Source organism: Xiphophorus couchianus, chromosome 24 (genome assembly GCF_001444195.1).
Source record: "Xiphophorus couchianus chromosome 24, X_couchianus-1.0, whole genome shotgun sequence".
Classification (NCBI taxonomy): domain Eukaryota; kingdom Metazoa; phylum Chordata; class Actinopteri; order Cyprinodontiformes; family Poeciliidae; genus Xiphophorus; species Xiphophorus couchianus.
The window spans coordinates 10,628,177-10,650,679 of record NC_040251.1 but is presented as its reverse complement, the minus strand read 5'-3'; the positions used below and the strand labels follow the sequence as shown (position 1 = coordinate 10,650,679).

At 37.0% G+C, this 22,503-nt stretch overlaps 1 protein-coding gene across 16 annotated transcripts in view; it reads right to left on the bottom strand.

Annotated features, from left to right (window-relative positions):
* Positions 1 to 3,131: 3,131 nt before the first annotated feature.
* Positions 3,132 to 22,503, bottom strand: part of hspg2 (heparan sulfate proteoglycan 2) — a 123,656-nt gene continuing 104,284 nt past the window's right edge. For 12 of the 16 annotated variants that reach the window (XM_028010347.1, XM_028010348.1, XM_028010344.1 and 9 more), the window contains 27 exons: positions 22,182 to 22,361; positions 21,002 to 21,262; positions 20,743 to 20,905; positions 19,794 to 19,891; positions 19,332 to 19,598; positions 18,574 to 18,686; positions 17,178 to 17,325; positions 16,977 to 17,093; positions 16,775 to 16,792; positions 15,233 to 15,317; positions 15,012 to 15,156; positions 14,033 to 14,135; positions 13,831 to 13,940; positions 13,649 to 13,757; positions 13,424 to 13,522; positions 13,096 to 13,317; positions 12,034 to 12,278; positions 11,770 to 11,941; positions 11,312 to 11,434; positions 10,909 to 10,965; positions 8,932 to 9,007; positions 8,715 to 8,793; positions 8,284 to 8,331; positions 7,045 to 7,115; positions 6,851 to 6,934; positions 6,592 to 6,695; positions 3,132 to 5,571 (listed from right to left, as the gene is read on the bottom strand). In XM_028010347.1, coding sequence (XP_027866148.1) covers positions 5,399 to 5,571; positions 6,592 to 6,695; positions 6,851 to 6,934; positions 7,045 to 7,115; positions 8,284 to 8,331; positions 8,715 to 8,793; positions 8,932 to 9,007; positions 10,909 to 10,965; positions 11,312 to 11,434; positions 11,770 to 11,941; positions 12,034 to 12,278; positions 13,096 to 13,317; positions 13,424 to 13,522; positions 13,649 to 13,757; positions 13,831 to 13,940; positions 14,033 to 14,135; positions 15,012 to 15,156; positions 15,233 to 15,317; positions 16,775 to 16,792; positions 16,977 to 17,093; positions 17,178 to 17,325; positions 18,574 to 18,686; positions 19,332 to 19,598; positions 19,794 to 19,891; positions 20,743 to 20,905; positions 21,002 to 21,262; positions 22,182 to 22,361 — 3,470 coding nt within the window. In that variant the 3' untranslated portion in view covers positions 3,132 to 5,398. The remainder of the gene's footprint in view (positions 5,572 to 6,591; positions 6,696 to 6,850; positions 6,935 to 7,044; positions 7,116 to 8,283; positions 8,332 to 8,714; positions 8,794 to 8,931; positions 9,008 to 10,908; positions 10,966 to 11,311; positions 11,435 to 11,769; positions 11,942 to 12,033; positions 12,279 to 13,095; positions 13,318 to 13,423; positions 13,523 to 13,648; positions 13,758 to 13,830; positions 13,941 to 14,032; positions 14,136 to 15,011; positions 15,157 to 15,232; positions 15,318 to 16,774; positions 16,793 to 16,976; positions 17,094 to 17,177; positions 17,326 to 18,573; positions 18,687 to 19,331; positions 19,599 to 19,793; positions 19,892 to 20,742; positions 20,906 to 21,001; positions 21,263 to 22,181; positions 22,362 to 22,503) is intronic. The other 4 variants (XM_028010350.1, XM_028010352.1, XM_028010353.1 and 1 more) reach the window with 4 other exon arrangements.

Genomic DNA, 22,503 nt, shown 5'->3' with positions numbered 1-22,503 from the left:
GACTTTCAGTCTCAAATGTTGTAAACACATTGAGGCTGAATGAGTGAAAGCCAGAGTCAGTTTTGTTCTGAAGTTTCCATTATTCATTCTGTTACATAAAAATAATTTTGCCTTTCAATGATTTGACTGAACCATTTTTTTTTCTTTTTATTGAACCGGTGCTGTTCAGAAAACACATAGCTTCTGTAAGTTTTAAAATAGCTTGTACTAGTCTGATTAATGGTTGTCTTTCATACATGATCCAAGTTAAGCATAGTAACCTCCATACTTTTCATTTAATTAGCTTTTTCATTTCTGGCTTTGGTAAACTTGCTGATTAAACTGTAGGACTTGGGTAAAATATTTTGAGTGTCACTCAAGGTTCCTACAACAGTTTGCTGGAATTCTGGTGGATTCCTCTTTGGAGAACTGAGGTAACTATTCAGGTTCACAGACTGCCGCACATTTTCAGCTCTATCCACATGTTTTCCCCATTATGTCATTCAAATAAGGTGTGTTTTCCAGGGTTAGCTCAGATGTGAATTAATCAAAATCTTACAAAATCATTATACTGTAATATTATCTGGGCTTCTGAAATAGAAGAAGGGTTTGGGTTAAGATCAACCCTTTCATACTGAACTCAGGGCTGCTCTATAATCTCTCATTTTTCCAGTTAGAAATCCAAATAATCCAAATTGTTACTCCAAAATATATTTACTGTATTATAGTAGATATTTAGGAGTATTAAGCAAGCCCCTGAATAAAGTCCAGGAACCTGCTTGTCTCTGTTGCAACAGACTGGTAATCTCTCCAGGGCGTTTACTCTCTCTCTCTGGCTGCTGGAGCTAGGTACTTTCTCTCCAGTTGCAGAAAGAGAGCCAGATGGCATTTGTTGAACAGTATAGCAGCCAGAAGTACGAAAAGGATATGCTATGTTTGTGTCTTCTTGAGAATCCTCTTTTGGAGAAAAGAATCTGTAAGTAAATCCATAGTTTAATTTTGCAAGAAATACGTAATGTGGTATAATTCTTAGACATGGGTGGAATTTGACTGGGACTTTAGAATCTTTAGTTGCCAGTGGATTGCAGCTATTCCCTAGTCTGGTCACTTCTAACACAACAGAAACAAGTACAAGTTTTATCAGCACCATGAATGACTTCACTTAGAAAAAAATTGTGTTCTTAGCGCTGATCAATAAACTATGTTTTTTGTCTCCTTTATAGATCCATTGCTACCCCTGATGGCCGTCACTGTCAGGGTTAGGCCTTAAGATGAATTTGATGCGTTTTTCTGTTAGGAAACCCCACTTGTCAAATGCTTCAGGCTCTAAATGGATCAGCCAAACATATTAAAATTTAGATTTTTTAAATTGATTTGAGTAATTATGTTGATTAGTTATTAGCAGTCAAAATCTCACCCACAGAAGGCGGCAGAGTTAGAATTAGGGTGGATTACATTGGTTTTTCCTTTGAACATCGGAGCAAAAGGTCTAAATACAAATGGAGAGGGAGATAATGATGATGTTGAAGCTCAGAAACAGGCGAAAATGGAAATGAAATGAAAAGAGTGCACAAGACAAATCAGGCTACCTAAATAAATCAATAACTAAATTAAATAAATAAAACAGACACACATCAGTACAAAACAAAACAAAAATTGCGATATCAGCAAAAACTTCTTTAGTCATGGCAGTCAATTTAGTAGAAACAAGAAAGTTGTGTTTTAATTTTGGCTTATATTGGTTTATAAACTAATTACATGTAAATTTGCTGACACTTGACACGCTTGTGAGCAACTCCTGCTCTTATGACCAAATTGAGGTTGATAAAGAGATTTTTCTCCCGGATAAAACAAAACAATAAAAGCAGGACATCAGAAACCAAAACAAATATATGTTGAAATATTGGAAATTGTCTTGATTTTTCTCATGATCTTGTTTTGGAAAAGCTGCTTCAGGTGCTCCTGGAACGTAAGCCTTTATGCAGCTCTGTCTAAAAATCATTCTGTGACAGACAGACAGTGAAAAGCTCCATGTCTCCAGCTCGGATTTTACATAGCCAATTACAATGTACAGTGAGGTCAATGTGCTGATAGGCTCTCTAATCTTGTAATGTAACTGCAGTGTGTAGACAACACAGTTAGTGTGTATTGTTCAATTTGCTTTCAGAGTGAATTAATATTTTTTCTGACATACTATTTTTTATATTCGTTTTAAGGATTGTTGTAACTTTTAAGATAGCTAAACATGACAAGGAGGCAGTAAAATAATTTCAAACAATAATTAAAACAAAGCCAGGACTACAAATAGGAAAGCCCATAAACACAGGCAACATTAGTAGAACATTACTTTGTAAACTGAACAGTCATGTTCAGCCTACAAAGTTACAATGTTATCTTTATGTGTCATACGGATCACGTTTATGACACATAAGCAATGACTATAAAGTAATTGAATCATGTTGTCAATGTTTGGAGTTCGGTATCAATAAATAAGTCAGTTGTCTATAATATTTTAGAAATAATTTTTGGTCATTTAGCTGTAATGGACCATGGTGGCAGAAAAACAATTCTGCCAAAAATGTTAAGATCAACCTCAGAAATGTTTTGAGGCAAAATCTTAGAAATGTCTGAGCTTGAAAAGTGGAACACTTTCTAAAAAACTGAAATTTTGGGATTTGTCTTATGCATTTTTTAGAGAAGTTGAAAATTTTTGACTTTTGAAACCTTCAGTTTTCAATTTTTTTCTAGAAAATTTCTGAAATTAATCTCAAAATGTAAGGTTTTTTTCTAGCAAGTTTTTCACTTTTGGAGCTCAGAAATTAACTTGATTTTTCTAGACATTGTTTTAGCTAAATCTCTAAATTTCTGAAACTTTTGGCAGAAATGTATTGTTTTTATGTTTTTTTTTCCTTCTATTTACAATGACCCTAAAATTGCGTTGTATTTAGCTCAAAACTCAAGATGGGATGGGTATAACTATTTATAGTAGTTTTGTTCAGTTTAACTGATGAACACCCAAAACAATTTAGGAAAAAGATATTTGTAAAGATCAAGGAGGATATTTGTTTAAATTGATTCAAGTAATTAAATAAGAAACTCTTCAAGAAACCTGGACTATAATGCAATGTAGTGTGAAAAAACAAATCCCAAGATTACAAAGAGCACATGAATTTTGTTTTTATTTAGGAAACATAAAGTGAACGGGGGAATCTTTCCAACATGGGTAATGAAAAAGCCAGATCTTAATGACATCAAAATTACATTCCAGTACTTTCATTAAGTTAATTCCCAAATTTTGTTCAGAAGTAAAAAATACCCTTTTTTCATGGAACCAACATAAAAATTTCAGTCATTACTTAAAGTGGACTTTTCGACATAATAAAGATAAAAATAAAAAATCTAAACCAATAAACAGCAACTGTTTCTAGACAAGTTTGTATTAATTGATATCATATATGTAACAATCCAGTATAAGGTCAGATACCCAAAATGCAGGCAACAACCACAACTGGACCATAGCTCCTGCTCATTCATGATAACACCAATCTCATGCATTCATGCACTAGATGCCTAAGACTTATTGTTTCAAAGAAAAAGACCAGTTTTTATCCACTGGGACAGGGAAGCTCCAGTCTAGCACTTCGTGGGGGCAATTTGAGAGGAATTTGCTGAGTGGGGGAACGACAATCGAGTATGGGAGGCAATAGGCAAGAACCCCAGATATTAGAAAGCTAATCAATCAACAATAGCGGTGGAAAAACAGGCAAGAAAGCAGAACAAAATGAATGAAATAAATAAAATGTAAAGATGCTCATTTTAGGAATATCAAAACAAATATTTTCAGCTAACAGTAAGAAAAAAAATCCAAAACCCCAAATAATTGTGTGATTATGGTTTGCCATGTGGTTGAAAGGAAGCGTGTGAGCATGCTTATCGGAGCTACACTACAGATCACAGCACGCTGCAGGAGGTTTCTTCTGACCAAACATGAATATGAGCTGCTGTAGATGAGTCTATCTCTGCAGAGTAAAGAACCCACAGGGCCATCAGAGGTTTTTAGCTTTCCACGTTGAATTTAAAGCTACCAAACCCGACAGAGTTAAAAACCTGAGGCAGGCAGTTCTGGGTTGATCCTCCTGAGGATATGGAAACAGACACATACACACTCCTGTCTTAAAATGGAGTGACCTGCTGCAAACAGATAAAGTTAAAACATACTTGAGCAACATATTGAATACACTCACTTTCTCAACTGACATTGTTATCTACCTGGCTGGCAGATAATCTAAACACATAAAATAACATATTCAACACAACCACACATAAAAAAATTACACTTTTTCTAAAAGGTTTTTACTTCTTTTTGAGATCTACTCAATCATAAAAGGCAACAAAGGCAACAAAGCAACAAACCATGCCATATTTTAGAGCTATGTGAAATTTCATGCATATCAACAAATAAACTACTACTTCTTAATTTTTTAAAAACTACAACTAACGCCAAATTACTAGAAAAAAAGACCTGTGCATGTAACAGAGACACACGTTGCATCTTCATGTGTGAAAATTAGCACCAAGTTTCATTTCTGTTCATAAAAAAGAACAAATAAAGAAGAAGACATAGAAAAAGTGTTGTGACTTACTTAAAAGTAAAAGAAAATAAAACAAATAAACAGTCATACTTTAAACAATTGTTATTTGCTTGTATTTGGCATCCTGAGTTGTGTACTGGAGTTGAATGTGACTGTGACCATGTGTGTTCATCTCCCAACAGTTTGCCAAGCATGCTCGCAGATAAAGAATTCCCTACAGAAGTGAAGAAAAAAAAAGGCCTACATATTTTCAAGTAACAGTAGAGTTGGGCCTGTAAAAAGCCTCAGACACACAGTATAATAACCCAGAACAAATTCTAGGAAAGATAAAGAGCAGTTGTAATGTTAGTTTGCATGTTTTTCCCCCACAAACATTATATATATTCAAATGTATATAAATAAAAAAAATTCAGTGCTGTCAAAATATCTCCAACTCCATAGGACCTGACCTATCGTAGAAGGGCTAATGAGCTCTACTAATAATCTTCTCATGGCTAAAAGTACTGCTGGAAGTATGAAAACCTTACTACTCATCCTTTTTCAGTCCTTCATTCAGAATACAACACTGAGGCAGAGAAGACTTGTTAATATTGTTTTAAATTTTCCTCTCTATTTGGTTTTGCTGCACACAGAGAAAAGCATCAGTTGTGTCATGGTTTGTTTTCTTTTATTTTGTGTTTTGTTTTGGTTGCAGCAAAGCACCAAGTTTGTGTCAGGCTCTATGAGTGGTAAGTCTCTCCGAGGGAGTCTGCTGCATGTGTGATCACTCCGTAGTCTCTCAATGTGTGCGTGTGCTTGTGTGAGTGGGTGTCCTGGTGTATGCATGTCTATGAAGAGCAGGGCTGAACGTTGATGCCTTGGGCAGCGTGAGCCTGCAAATCAATCGGCTGGCCAGGCTGCAGTCCAGGCCGAGCGTTCGTCAGCATCAGGTTCCGAACACAGCCGCTGATTCCTGATGAAAATTTTCCTCCTGTCATAGCAGTCATATCTGGAGCTCCACCTGTGTGTGACAACAAACACAGATTTAAACCTTGCCTCACATTTGACCTGCTGGCCACAAGAGAAGTGCAATTCTCAAAAATCTCTTTAAAATGACCTAGATGGATCATAGGTAATGATAAAAAAAACAAAACATTTCTTCATACAGGTAGAATCCCTTGATCTCCAAATTAAAAAGATCAACATATTTTTTTATGAGCTGACAGTATCTATTAAGATTCCTCAAAACAGAACCTAATATCAATAATTGATATTTAAATATCTATATAAACCTTGAATTTCAATGCTAAAATTTAAGGATATTTGGAATAAAGTAATATGAAAACAAACTTAGAAATGACTTAATATTTCATTAGTGATAGTCAGTGTTGGGCACACTTTCCCTAATCCACTAATAGCAAAGCTAATCTTTTGTTTAGCGCTTTTGCTAACTTTAAAAATGTTTAGCATACTTAGCTTTCAGTAAATAAAATTTTCTGTATGATTTCTAAAGTGTTAATTTACTTGGCTGTTTTGTAAACTTTTAATTGAATAAAGTTCCATATGTGCTTTGAAGCTTTTCATTATTAATGGGTAAGAATCCTTAAAGTAGATATTTATATTCATGCTCTTATTTTGAAGTGGGTGAAGACTGTTTATACAGTTCCATTTTCTCTCCTTACGTTCTCTCTCTTTTTTTTGCCCAATAACTTTATCCCAATGAAGAAACACATATGAATTAAATCAAATACGGATAGTAGAGAACCAGACATAGATTTAAGTACAATATCTGAAGGTGTTATGAAACATTCAACTTATAATGTCAAAATTAAACTGGTGCTAGATGATTGCAGTTGTAGCCTTGCCATAACCGTCAATGGAATTGTTGCTATTTCAGTCTAATACTGTATTATTCTCAAAGATACAGGCGAAAACAAAACCAAAGGAAAACATATTGGCCAGATCATTTTAAATATTGGGATCTTGCACTGAAAAGCCTTCAGTGGTTAACCTCTGGATTAATACTGTCAGGTTTGCTCACCCAGGTATATGCTGCCTTTGGTGTTAACCATGAGGCTTTTGCCTTTAGATTGTCCATGTTGTTCGTCTCCTCCATCAATTTGGATGAAACCATCTTTTCCAACTCTGGAAGAAAAGAGAAACAACTAAGTTCAGACAAAAAAAGAAGAAAAGCACAGGTGTATTAAAGCATTAACTGATAGACAAAGCATTTCATGAAAAGTCGGAGTGGAGAGTTAAAGATTAATCTTTCTACATCCACTGAAACTGAAGATACACACCTGGCTGCTGTGATCTTATGCCACTTTCCATCGTTGATGGCGGTTGTTGATCTTATTCTTGCCTCTCCACTGCCCAGCTGGTAACTAGATATAATATAAATAATCATCATTACTGTAAAAAACACCAACTTAAAATGATTTTAATCACATCATCTAGAGTTCAACCAAACAAAAGGATTATGGTGTAGAATCACCTGAAAACTAGGTGTCCGTTCTGTAGGCCAAGGCTGATAAAGTCCTTTCCTTTGCTATGTTCTCCAGGTACCTGAAAACAAACATGTGAAGTCAATAGAAGGGTATTTGTTTAATTATTTAGTCCTATGAACTTCTGACCCCTGACAAAGTGGCTTATAGTAACTTTCCACATTAAGGGCTGTACTTTACTTATAACAAGCATGATGCAATACGTTGAGGGAACATTCCCCAAATGTAACAAAATCTTCCTTTCAAAATAACATTGGTCAAGAAACAACCATGAACACAAACAGTCCAATAACATACACGTACATTTTCACCTTAACAGCAAAGTAAAAAGTCTTCAGTCCGATGAATTTTTCAACATTTTGTCACGTTATGACCTTAGCTTCCTCCATCCTTGTAATTACTCTGACCAGCATTTCAGTTCCAGGAAAAGACAAGAAAATCCAAAGCATGATAGTTCCACCACCATTTTTTACTGTGCTTAGTGTGATGTATAGTTATTTTTTCACCCTTTATAATGTTTCATGTAGGATACAGACTGCAGATGTAGTCAAATCTGACCAGAGCATTTTCTTTCACATGTTTGCTGTGTTTCCTTTCTTGCAAATTGCAAGAAAGGAACTATAAGAAACCGCAGTTCTTACGGTGCATTTCAATAATGTTACAACACTACAGCCTGATTCGTGGAGTCAACTACTAGTTGCTTTGATAAAATATTTTTCCTTAGAAACTCTGCAACTCCTCCAAAGTTACCACAGGTCTTGTGGTGGCTGATCATGTCTTGGAAGGTTTGTGATTGTACCATATTATTCATAATTCTTTCAGATAAGAAGTCAAATAGGGATCTCTGAGATGTTCCAAGTGTAGGATAATTTTTTGCAACCTAACCCTTCATTAAACTTCTATGCAACTTTCTTTCCGATCTTTCTGATGTAGATGGTCTCAATTTACTTTTGCACTTGTCCAAATTATTCACACTGAATTTTAGTTAGGGGTATTAGAGTGAAACACACAACACACTTTTTAGATGTGTTTTTATTAAAACATTTGAAAACTTGTGTCCTCCTACAATCACATAAAATCACACCTTGAATTTTGTGGTTGTAACATGACAAAATGTGAAAAGGTTAAATGGGTATTACATTTCAAACCACAGTACCTCTGTATGTAATCCTAAAACAAAATAATAAAAACAACAACAACAATGAAGTGTCTTGTGTTCGAGTGGATACCTTTTCACTAGCATGCACCTTTCGCAAATTTCGTGCGCTTTTCGTCTCCTGAGGAAAATGGAGGGTGAGTTAATTGAAGCACATGCATGTATTTAGTGGTGTAAGACACAGCCGTTGATCTCAGCCAGCATGCCCAGCAAGGTCACAGCGTCAGCAGCAAATTAAGTTTACAATGCGATGATGATGATAAATAAGTAAATAAAAAATGCAATATTTTGTGAGCGATGATGCAAAAAAAAAACTGACATCAAATGTTATGAAAAAAAATAATTGTGACGGTAACATTATTAAAATGAGGTAATCATTATGATTAACAGTGCATGAGTTTTTAGGCAAAGTTATGGGGGGGAGGGTGAGGGGAAAATCGGATATTCCTATGAAAGTTGTCAGAGTTAAGGTGCAGCATCAGGTGAGGGAGGGGCAGGACTTACCACTCCCTGCCATAAGATCAGGCCCTCAGAGGAGCTGGTGTTAATTTCCATTTCTATTGTCTCTGGAGCATCCTGGGCACTAAAACAGATTAAATAATGATATTAACAATTTCTTATTTAGAAAAAAAAATCACATTTATATACAAAGCCATAGTACATTATCTATTAAAAAGAGAGGGAGAGAAAAAACATATAAAAAGTACTAAAATAAAGTTACCTTCTTGGGAAAATTGATTTAGGGAGGGCAATGTACCCGTCACTTTGGAAATTAGCTGCATACTGATAGGGGGAATCTAGAGAAACATGGGAAAAAATTTTTAGGTTGAAGTTTATTCACATCATTGTTATGGCTCCCTCTAGTGGTGAAAGGAAAGAGGACTCCATGTTTTGGTTGCTTGGGTTAGACACATTTATAGACAAAATGTATAATGCCACCAAAATCCCTTGACAGAGAATTTTTTGTGTTAATGCTGAAAGTAAGACTGTAACTTTTAGGAAAACAAATAATATGTTATACCTCATACAAATACAGAGCAGAATAAATTTTTTTATGCTCCATTGTACATTTAAAGGAAAATTCAAGTTATAAGTTGGTTTTAGTTAGCAAATTTTCATTTGCATGAGATAACAAGTTATTTCTTTTCTCAAAAGCTGCAAAGGCTCATGTTAAACCCATAACTGTAATAAAAAAACACAATCCTGAATTTCACCTTATTTATAGAATTTATATGGAAATATGTCATTGCAAAGCTCCAGGATGCAGATATCAGCACATAATCACCATTCCTAACTGGTTGCATCATTTTTGACTTCTCACAAGGATTACATCCTTGGCCAAACGGTTTGATGCTGACAGAAATTCTTGTTAACTTTACAGCTTCAGCTACAGTTTTTTGTGGTGGGAATTGAAAATGAGCCTATAATATTAGAAAAAAGTTAGCAGATAACATCACTTTGTATTTTTGATTGGATTACAAGACAGAACTGATGTTTTAAGAAGTACTGGTGCTGGAATTGTTCTTCAAAAAAGAACATGTGCTACCTTTGCTCTTTTGCACCAGGAGGTCTTGATGTAAAAGAGAAATTTGAAGAGACCGTTGAATGTCGTAGCACCAAAGAAGCCACAGTTCATCAAGAATAATGACTTTTCAGGAAGTACCAGGAGTGGATTGCAAAAAAATTATTTTATGAGGTCCCTTTAGGCCATTATAGACATAATGAAAATGTAGCATCCAGGGAAAAAAGGTAAACACTTCCATAAATCCCTGTCATGCAGACACTGAAGTATCCCAAAACCATTAATGTTTGGGCTTGCCTCACTCCTATGAATGCAGAATGGAGAAAAATCCAGGAGTAACTTGGTAATAAACTCAATGGAACAACTTGTTGCAACTAAAAACTGACTTGGGGATAAAAACATAAAAATTATATGTCCACTATGTGCAAACTCACCAGCTTGTAATCCCAGTGGGAACCTATTGCATAAAACTTGATGAATTATCCAACAACAACCTTTTTTAACAGATTAAATGTTGATTATAAGACATTTAGACATTAGTTTACCCTAGAGATATCCAACATAAGTTCAAATTTCACTGAAGCAGTAAAGTTTGTCAGTCTCAAAACGTTTGGCCACGGTTGTGGAATAAACCTTGCAACAACTAAATGCATGTACAGCTAAATCATCCTGACAATAATCAGTGTTTTCCCCAGAAGACACTTGAAGTTGTTAGTAGTAGTCTGACTGCAAACATTTCCACATGAAGAAGACTGAATGACGTGGCGTTGAGAGCTTCAAAGAGAACAGGTGTTTGGTTTGTCGAGAGTTGAGCAGGCGGTTCATAGCAACGAGACTTGTGAGTTGTGAGTAGACATTTTACAGACATGAAAAAAAGGGGAATTCCATGTTTCTGCCCTTTCCTGTAGGAAACTGGCAACAGAACTCTGCTTCCTGTCCGCAGTCTGCTCCCTTTTATCTGCAAAGCACAATTCCCCTCTCCCAACTTTGAAATGCAGATAAGAGTTTCAGCTGAGAGTTGAAGACAGACACATATTTTCTCTCTCCGTGTGCACGTGTGTTAAGAAAATAGACAGTTGAGTTTGAGCTTTGTTGGGACGCCGGGGCCCTCGGACTGAAGCCAGGGCCCTGTTAGTCTCAGTCGTTTCAGGCAGACTCAACATTGAGATACTGTACCATTCGCCTCGCTGGTTTCTGAACTCCGCAGGGCCTCGGCGAAGCTGAAGACCTGGCCTGTGTGCAGGATACAGCCATGAGAGTGCAGAAAATGATACCAGCCATTTAGGGTTATCTCTCCCAGCATGCTCTTCAGTGCTGGGAGTCACCAGAGAGCTCAATTTGGAGAAAATTCGGGCCATATGGGCTGCATATTTCCACCTTGGCTTTTTTGCTTTGATAATTATTACTTCCACCCACAGAATGCAGATTTATAGATCAGCTGACATGTGTGCTGCATACAGACACGTGTTGTGCTTCCAGGAAACCATCAAAAACATGCAATAACATATTTCACTTTACACCTCCGGCTTGTATTTGGTTTATTTAATAATTAAATGGTTACTGTCTTGTGAATACTTACTTTCCTCACAGCTGAGGCCTGTGTGTCCAGACATGCATACACATTTGCCTTCAACACAAGTTCCTCCATTTTGGCACTGGATGTCGCTCTGGCACACAAATTTCACCACCTCACAACGTTCACCTGCAGAACCAGACCAGGAGAGAGTCAGAGGTGAAAGATTGAGTCATGCACACTATGGCTTTAAGCCTGCCCAAGGGTGTAAAAGACCCTGGAGAAAAATTCGCCTTTAATTCTAGTTCTATAATCTTTCACTTAAGAAACATATGCAAATAAATTTAATTTAAGTGTGCTTATATAGCAGGTGATGCTGCCATTGCTGTTGTTTGCTGCTAAAAAAGTAAAATCTTACTCTCACCTGACCAAAAGACACACTTCCAGTAAGGAAATCATCCACTAAAAAAAACAAAAACCTGACTCCTAAACAGATCTAAGAAGTTGTATTTTAAAACACTGACCTTCAAATCCATCTTTGCACAGGCACTGATACTCATACTCTGCATTGGCCATGCATTCCCCGCCGTTCAGGCAGGGCCGGCGGTCACAGGGACTGTTGTCCACACATTTGTTAATTGATTTGCTCTCTGTGAAGCTGTAGGACAAGTCCACCTTCTTGTTGTTGATGGAAACCTACAGTCGAGATGTAAACAAGTCTGATCTTCCACAACTAGAAAAATAACCAGCAACCTTCGTTCAGCTACTTCCAAACAGAGAATCCTCACCTCTCCGATGCAACCGTCAAACATCTGAGTGACATTTGCCGGTTTGGGCAGGATGTCCATACTCGGCACTCCTCCCAGGTACATTGGAGTGTGGATATTGAGGCCCTGGGCTTTTCCTGGAGACATCCTCCTTTGCACTGGGCCCTGGTCCACCCTCAGGTGGCCAGACCTCTTGTTTCTCTCAGCTACAACTCTGTGCCACTGGCCCAGGGAGACCGGCTGAGGACTGAGAAGGACTGCCTGTCCTGGATGTCAAGGCAGATTAAAAACTCTTAAGCTTAAATATAAAAAAAAATCCAAAAAGTGAAAAATAACTTAAGTTCTTAATCTCGGACTGAAGCCGAGATTGGAAGTGGCACAGAACCCTTCAAAAGTATTCGAATTCCTTTTGCCTCCGATTCTCAATTGGATTTAGGTGCAGACTTTAAGTAGGTCATTGTAACATATGAATACGCTTTGATCTTAACCATTACTTTGAAGCGTTGGTTGTATGATTAGCATTGTTGTCCTGCTGGAAGGTGAATCTGAATCTCAGTCTAAACTCTCTAAAAAGTTTTCTTCTTCTAGGTTTGCCACGGATTTACAGTAAATCCACCCATCTTAAAGTTATATCGGCTTCTCTATCAAGGAAAGCATCCATATTTATGAATATGTAATTTTCATTTAAATTAAGTTTGAATGTAAGATTAATTTTAATATGATTCTGATCAAAACATAGTTGTATCACAGTCTTTCCTTCAGTACCTTATAAGATGCTCTAGTTTTATAACCTAACCTAAGCTAACCCTGCTTCAAACATCCTCACAATTTTATTTAGTGATAACAAATAATAAAGCATTATTGGATACCATAATTTTTCAAGATTTTCCTTCTAGGAATATTAATAAATCTTTGTCTTCCACTTACACACTTACAAATGTGTTACGAACAGAAGCAATCCATCTTATTTAAGTTTTGTAATTGTAGCTGAAGAAAACGTGACGTCAAGACCATGGATACTTTTGCAGGGTGTTGAATATTCTCATGATACTGTTCACTAGAATTGTGCTAAGTTGTGTTTACCTGTGCCGAGTTCATATTTGAACTCCACATGACCCTCCACCATTGAAACGGCCACAAAGTCTTCCACCTTGGTTTTTCTACCGCCGCAGAAGAACATCAGGCCATTCCTTTCCAGTGGTTTGAACTCCAGCTCAACACGCAGGTCATCATGGACAATGGTCAGGGGTGGGTAGGCTATGTACGACTCATCCCCATCAAACAGTGGAGTCATCACCAGCTCACCTGGTAAGAATCAATTACAAATGTTTAAAAAAAAAGAAAAGATTTTTCATGGATGGGACTGACGGATTCATGTTAGGAATGTTAGGAAGCCTACAGCTGGTGTTACCTTGCATGCATTTGTTCCCAAACTTGCCCAGATGGCAGCGACAGTCGTAGCCCAGGCCGTTCGGCCGGTTGATGCAAGTAGCATCGGGTCCGCAGGCCTCTGAGGGAGTTACAGTCGCAAAATGTTACAAACAGAAGTAATTCATCTTACTTAAAGTTTGAACTTTTAAAAATGTATACAAATGAATATTCTTTTTAATAGGCTTTATTGGTGATTCACATTCACCTGAGTGGCAGTGCAGAGACGAGTGATGCTGGCAGTTGCTGCCTGTGAATCCTCGGGGGCAGGTGCACCTGTACAAGCTGGCCTCTGAATCCTTACACGTTCCTCCATTCTGCAAAATAAAATAAGTTGCGAGATGCAAAGTAACCAAATGTTGAGGATTTATTTAGACGATTTAAACTGACCTGGCATGGATAATCTTTGCAGGTGGGACAGTTTGTGACGCCAGTGGAGCTGCGGTCGAGTTCTTTAAAGATTACTTCCTCTCCTTGGATGACCAGCTGACGAATACAGCCTGTGTTAAAATCATTAAAAAAATAATAAAATTCACATGGGTGAAATTCTTCTCCATCCTGTGGTAATCAAAGACAGTAAACAGTATCTTACCCACAAAACCGGTCTTAATGCCAGCTGTTTTTACAATTGATGTGTAGTTGGGGTAACCACCCACATGCAGCTCTTCATTCAGATCAAGGCCCTGGAACTTTCCCTGATGAGCAGAGTACATTCAGTTTTAGCAGTTTTCAGTTTTACTACTTTTACATCTGGTATGCCTCAAGGCGTCATTCTAGGATTTACCTGTTTTAAATATTGATGTTATCTTTGATTTTTCATCTATTTGTCTTACAAAAATAAAAAGGTAGGGCTGCTCAATATCAGAAAACATGCAGTTTTCAGTATTATTAATGAATAGCGTAATTATGATGGATGACACTAATCCAAATCTTTCTCTACTCCTTATCATATGCAAAAAACTACCAAAACTACAGTAAAAGCTACGGTGGCAGCAAAGTGAGAGGTTGATTCTTCTAGACACTTTGACTTGGAGAACAACATCATCTCCTTGGGACATTTACCCAAGAAACTATGCAATTTTAAAGGTTTTCAGGTTATTTTTGCTCAAGAAGATGAGACTTGTGATTTCATCAAAGTAAAAAGTTCATCCAAGTAAAAGTTGGAGAGTTGAAAGTAAAGTACAGAATTGTCAGGATGATTTCCAGTGAATATTTTTCTCCAATCTCCCAAAACTGTTTGCATTGCTGGGATTATTTTTCAATGAGCACTAAGATCAATAAATGTAAAAATATGATTCTGTCCAGTTACTGTGTGCAGGTTAGTGGTACAAATCACTCTTATTTATGTGACTGGTGTCCAAAAGAAGCATATTAAAAAAGGTTGTTTTTCATAAGCTGTTTTTGTTGGGTCTACAATTGCTGTGTCACCAGTCACAGCAATATATTACCTAAAAAAAGAAGCAAAACGTAGTTTCTAGCATCACTTTTATTGTTATTGCAATAATAGCACAGAATGCTGTGAGAAAACTTTAACTCCATATTGCCCACCACTATCTCTGATAGTAAATTACCTGTGATTTTCCACTGATGGGCTCCCCGCCGTCCACAGTGATATAACCCTGAGTAAGGTTGCGGTAGAGCTCCACTGTGTGAAACTCTCCCAGTTTAATGGGGTGAGGGTCACGTATGGTGGCCATGCCAGAGCCCACATCAAACCTGGGATCAGACATAATTCTTGAATTACTGTTATCATCAACAGCGGTCCTCATTATGCAGTATTTCGAGGCCTGACCTGAACTCCAAGCGTCCGCTCACAAGTCCCAGAGAGATGAAGTCGGCTCCTGTTGTTCTTCTCTGGCCGTTGTAGAGGATCATGCCTGCCACCGGCGAAACAAAAGAAATCAGCAAAAATACACACATAACAGATTCTGATGGTGTCTCTTTGATAACATCCATCCTAATAGGTCCATAATTCATCAAAGTGTTTTATGGGGAGAATAGAAAACTCTCACCCAAAACAACTGTAAATTTTTTCTTGCTCAAGGAAAGTAATATTCTACATTTAATATGAGAGACTTATTAGGATAGATATTCTTTGGGATTCATTTTGCCCATCACAGCTGGATGGTTAAGCAGCATGCCAGGGAGTCACAGCTTTAAAGCAAAACAAAGCCATGTCAAAAACTGCTGTCAAATCACTGGGCTGCAAAATGCAACCCGCTGAATTATAATGCAAATTTACTATTTTTCTTCCATCACATGCTGGAAATTCACATGCATAATGAACGGTACATTCTCATGGAGAAGGCATGAATATCCATTGTGTTTGTTACTGGAGGGAGAAAAGCTGCAACAGAAAAAAATCTGATCAAGGCAAGTTGGCAGAAAGTAGATGGCAAAAACATCAGTTCTTTCTGAAATCTTTTACTGTTTTGTTGTCATTTCACTCATAATCAAATCTTGAGTGTGCCTGAAGAATTTAATTTTAATTTTAAATTTAATTTCTTCTGAACTAATAGATTCTCCAGCTTGATCTGTGGAGCCCTCTTGTCATGTAGGAGTGGGGGAGGTTTTGATGTGCAAAATGTGAAACAATGTTCTGATAAATACATCTAACAAAAAAAGGAACACACATTGTAAAAATACAAAACAATACTACAAAAACACAAAATTTTACCAAGTGTTTTTGGTCTACTTTGTAGTGCAAATACATATGTACTAAATAAGACAAACTAGCTTGTAAGTGACTTTTCAGCAAGATATAGGTATTGTTTTAAGCCAATAATTTTCTAATACTGATAAAAAAAAGGTGCTAGTTGCACTGACAGATTTTTTACACTTATAACATTTTCTCCATAAGTGAAATATTATCTTGTTGAAAAGTTACTGGGCAGCTAGTTTTGTCTTGTTTCACTTGGACTAAGATATTTGCACTACAAACTAGAACAAAAATACTTATGATTTGTGTTTTTCCACTTATGAAGTTCTTTGAAGGAGAAATCCATCATATTTGTAAGGATGGTGGCAAAAAACAGCAGGCAAATGATTAATAGTTCATTTTGCTGTGTGTCTGTTTTAAAATTTTTGCTTTTTGTTGTTGGACACATTTCTAAATCAGTTTTCTCTCTCTCTGACGTAAATGTAGCAGCTCTATCCTAATTTCTTTCCCTTTGTTTAGTGGATTTGTAATGATGACTGAAAACATTGCTCATGCATCATGTTGCATTTCTCTTGCACAGCCCGTAAATCAGCTCTGAGCATGATGGGGGGGAAAATCTAGTGCAGGCAGAAAGCATAGTGCTGCCAACAATAGCCTTGACTTCCTGAGACTCACCAGCATACAATATGAGACCTTCCCACCCCATGGGTGAAGCAGGAGGGAGGAAAAGGAGGGACAGAACATCCAGTGAAATTACATACGAGACAAAGTATATTACACAAATGTACCAAGTATGCAACTGAAAAAAAAATCAATAAAATCTAAATTAATACATTTTATAATTAAAATACTAAGATTTAGAAAAGTACACTCTTACCATCAACATTATCAGGTCTGAAGTTGATCTTTATGTTGAAAGCCTTGTAGGCATTTTTAATGGTTGGCAGTGTGAGGTAAGACACAGGTTCCTGGGCAAAGTACGGCATCACTCTCTCTGAAAAAATACATCACAGTGAGACGGCAATAGTCCTATAGCTGAAGGTTCCTCTGTGACGCACTATTCACTTCTCGCACTAACCATGGACTTCAAGTTTGGTGAAAGCTGCCACTTTGCCGTGATCGTTAGAGGCGGTACAGATGTATGTGCCAGAGTCCTCGTGGGTGACCTGAGGAACTGTCAGCACGTTGGCTTCCTGGATGCACTTAGGAGGAAGTTCTCCTTCCGACTTGCAAAAGGAAAGTAAGGAAAAAAATGCAGAAGGGCTACATTCCAACAGGTAAACAAACAGCTGTGATTTAGTCTGGAAGGAACCTCTTAAAATATTTTTGTTATCATCTACAAAATCCCAAACATGATACTGAGTTGCCATCACACCTAATGCAGCTTCTCTTCTGGCTTTTGTGCCTCTATAAACAATTTTCAACCATTCAATCATGGCTATGGACAAGCCCATCCATCCATTTGGATTTATGTTTTACTCTTCAGAGGAAAAAATGGATGTAAATACAATAGCTTAAATCCCCAATGTTACATTTTTGGTCTAGTTTCAAGTAAATTCAAGATATAGGAGTTTGTTTAAAGGCAATAATTCCTTCACATTGATAAAAACATGCTAGCTATAACTAAGTTAAATAAACTGTGAGTGGAACTGGTACTTTTTCATCAATAGTAAGGAATCACTAATGTAAAACAAGCTCTTATATCTTGCTGAAAAGTTACTTGTAAGTTAGTTTTGTCTTGACTCAAGTGTACTAAGATATTATCACCAGAAACCAGACCAAAAATACTTGGTAAGGTTTTATGTTTTTGCAGTTTGAGTTCCAGTTTTTTCTTCCAACTGTTGCCTTTTATGTCAAGAGCATTCAAAGTGGGAACCGAGGGCCATTTGAGATTACTGAACTGATTTTATGCGGCCCACAATTCAAGACAGGACGGGTTTCGTCTCGGTACACAAGTTTGTGGCTATGTGGAGAAAAACGCTGCAGACCTGTCACGATGATGCTTCTAAATTTGTGCACCTCTTGGCCAAGCCTGGCTGTAATTACCTGGAACAAGACGACTTTATTCCTTTAGACCAACTAATTAGGACAAAACTACAAATTTAAAATTAAAATCTACTTACTGATTGCCTTTCATTTAGCAAATAAATTTAAATAGTTTAATTAAAATTGTTCATGCCTAGTTTTAGGTTTAAAAAAAGAGGAAAAAAGAAATATTTTGGGTAATTTTAGTTTTTAGATCACACTGAGTATGTTTGAGCTGACAATTTTGGCCCACATGACACAAAGTTTGGACACCTCTCTTCTGTATAGAAGGTCAGACACAGCACACTCTACACTGTAAAAACTGTTAAATGCCAGAAATAAATGTTTCCCTGTTATAACAGGACAAGTTAAAATAAAACAAACCACTAAGTCCCAAAACAGTTCAAATAAAGTAGTGGCAACAAGAAATGGTGGGTAGCATTAGTTACCTTTGTCCATTTGATATCAGGGACTGGATATCCTGAAGCTAAGCAGGGCATGACTGCATCAGACCCAACAGTCACCTCCTTTGTTTCTGGCAGTGCAGAAATTTGCGGAAGAGCTGAGAAAACAGACCAATGATTAAACTATGATTATAGTACTGACTGTACAGGATTCCTGCAGGCTTCACCAACTCATATTTATGACTTCTTAAGACCTTTTAAGACCATTATGAATAAGATCTAAGACTTATATCACAACAGAAATGTACAAAGTAAAACTTTTTTTTCAGGAGACCAAAACTGTGACATTTCTGTAGTCTTTTAGCTAACTAGCTGTTTTGCATTGTTTTTGTGAATGGTATCCAACCAGCTGTTGATAAATTTATACTTTCCCATGATATATGCAAAAAGTTAGTTAGAAAGCTAGCAGGTATTAGCAGCTTGTTAAAGATAGCCTTAAAAACTTTGAGAATGCATTAGTGAGGATTTCTGTGTGCAACTCAATCATTTGTCTGATACAAAAGCCGCACAACATAGTCATGACAAAATTTAAGACCTGTGATTAATGTATTTAAGACCAACTTACATTTTCTTGAAACAATTTAATACATTTTAAGGCCTTAATTTTAGATGAATGAATTCAAGACTTATTAAGGATTAGTGTACACCCTGGATACATAAGAACCTGAATTGTAAGAATAATTTATAATTAAGTGCATATATTCATGGACGTTTCTATAATAAAAAGATTGTTTATTACTCACACTGGACGTTGAGCAGCACTTGAGACTGAACTGAGCCTACGTCGTTGGTGGCTGTGCAGCGGTAATGGCCGGCGTCTGCCTCGGTCACCTGACTGATCCTCAGCATGCCGTCCTTCACCATGATGTGTGACGGAAGTGGGCCTCCAACTTTACTCCACCTGACTGTGGGCTCTGGATCACCGACAGCATGGCACTCAAACTCCACAGCGTTTCCAATCATCACGGTCTGCATTGAGGTTCGTACATTAATCATCACCTTTGGCAGAGCTGTGGAAAAGAAGAGAAATATGAACAAAATAAGTAAAGCAAATGGAGCTGTGCAGATATTTACGAATATGGGAAAACTTTGTCTTCAAGGTTTTGAGCTATTCCAGATAACGTCTTATCTGAGCTATTTCTGTAAACAGAACCTTGCAGGAAAACATTGTCCATCAACTTTATAAACAGCAGGATGTTTCAAACCTTGAATGGTTAGTCTTGCAGTGTCCTGTGCTTGACCATATGCACTGGTTGCTCTGCAGATGTAAACACCTTCATTGCTCTCCTCCAAGTTTTCAATTCTGCAAGGAGAAGTTGCATTTCAGATAGCCACTTAAAAAACTGAGCACCTTATCTGCTTTTCCTGCAAGAAAAAAATTATTTTGCCCAGTTACAGCCACAAACTCCAATAAATTTAATTGATATTTTCTTACAAAGTAGAACATACGTGTGAAGTAGAAGATATATTATTATAATTTTAACATTAAACAATAAATATCTCAAAAGTAGCATGGACGTCTAGCTGTTTCACCATGACACCCCTAAATAAAAAACCAGTACACCCCTTTAAAACACCATTGACACGGTAATGACAGCACCCTTTTGAGTTCGCTTTCCTTCTGGAATCAAACTTTGATTTTGGAAAGATGAATGGCGCTAAAGACATGAAAAACGTGAAAGCAAATTGTTTAGTTTCAAAAGAGCTGAAACTGGAATGAAGGTTAACCTTCCAGCAAGACAACAACCCTAAGCTTACCACCAGGGCTAAAATTGAATAGATTGAATCAAATTATGCTTGTGTACAGCAGAACATTCATTTACAGAAGCTGAATAGCAGGTATCAACTCATATAAATTAAGATATACACTACTCTGCTTACATTTTTATTTTTAAATAATGTGGGAAACCCATGAATGATTTTCCTTCCTTTAGCATTTATGTATTACTTTTTCTTGGTTTATCACAGCAAATACTAATAAAATAAATTGTAGTTGTAACAGGACAAAATATAAATAAGTTTATTTGGAATATTTTTGTATTTTTAAATGAATAATGACATATGATGAACTGAGAAGACAAAACCTGCTATAAGGTGTTGGTATTGCCACCATTAGTTTAACTTCTGCCTTTTCGCTAAAGGAGATTCAGGCACCTGAGAACACCGTCCTTTATGTCGTGGTTTGGAGGCAAGGCTCCTCCTTCCTTCAACCATTCAATCTTGGTATGAACTCCTCCAGCTGCAGAGCAGGTGAACTCCACAGCACTGCCCTGAGCTTTCACCTCAACCTGGGGGGAAACGCGCACCGCCAGAGGTGCTGCCAGGGGAAAAGACACAGACAAGAGTGGAATCAGCTGTTTAATTCAGATTGTTGATATAAATCAATCCTGCGTTGGAATGAGCAGCAACTTACATCTGACTGTGACTTTAGCAACTACTTCGCTTTTGCCAACTCTGTTGCTGGCCACACATTTGTAGCTCCCAGCATCCTCGGAAGTGGCCAGGTCGATCTGCAGATCGCCTTCGCTGGCCTGAGCTCTGGAAGGCAGAACACCATCCAGTTTGGTCCACTTGTAGGTCAAGGGAGGAGTACCATGGACCAGGCATTGCAACCTGATCACCTCTCCGACCCGCACAGCCACGTCATCAGGCACCAAAGTGGCATAAGGAGGAGCTGTAAAGTCAGAAAAAGAAAAGAAACATTAAAAAAGTTTGAAATCTATTGATTATCAACACGCTGATAATATACTTCTAAAGCTAAAAACACATTCAGGGCATTCAGAGAGCCAACACTTAGCATAGCATTTCACTTTGCATTGATGCTTCATTGTATTTATATGTAGTTACTCTTTTCACATTATGAAATCAATTTGCACTAAAGTAAATCTGAGTCACAAGAAAGCACAAACATCTGCTAAAAGAAAACCCTATTTATTTGTCAAATAGAGCTTATTACAGGTGAGCACAACTTTATTAGATGCTGTTAATCCAGCAAACATAAAAGTTCCTCTCAAGCTTTTACATTTATTTCAGTTTGTATTATTTTGGCACGCTACAGTCCACCATCTTTTCTTACATTTGGAAAACATTGCAGGGAATTTAAGATTCACTAACAAAATCCAAAAGAAAGGATATATTGACATTGTATGACATGTTTTAATCATGATCAAACTAATACCCAATTGTTTAACTATTGATCACAATCTAGAAAGGATGTGACTACTTCTTTGGAGGCAATGATGCTTGATTCGGTCCAGGACAATTCCCTTATTGGGTCTTCTCCTCCTTTATTGACAAATCCAAAGTAAATTGAGCAATTAGACACTCCATTAATGTGTGAAAAGTTTTTCTTTGTATAACCCCATATTATCCTATCACTTCCTACTTTCCACCTCAGGCAGTTTGTTTTAGGTTTGTCATTGATCAAGGAAATCCACTACTGCATCATTTGCAGAACAATATACCCCACAATTAAATTTTTAGACAATTAAAATTAATTTACCTGACTAGTTTCTCTTTTATTTGATATTTTAACTTTGAAAAGACCAATAAAATATTTCTAAGTAAAAAAAAGATGCACAAAAGGCACTCACTCTCTACTTCTAGCATGATGGTGACTTCACTAGTTCCCATGTTGTTTGTGGCGCTGCAGATGTATTCTCCAGAGTCTTGTCGACCGACAGATTGCAGCACCAAGCTATTGTTCACCACCTTGTGCCTCCAAGGCAGAGTGGAGCGCAGTTTGGACCACATAATAACCGGAGAGGGAAATCCTACAAAACATGAATGCAGAAAACTAAAAAAAGAGAAGAAAATCTCTTGAATCAGCTATATTTTAGTTTATGTATCTGTTTATTTTATTTCACAACTAAAAGCTGAAATTGCACACATAACATATTTAAAAATTTGGGTTTC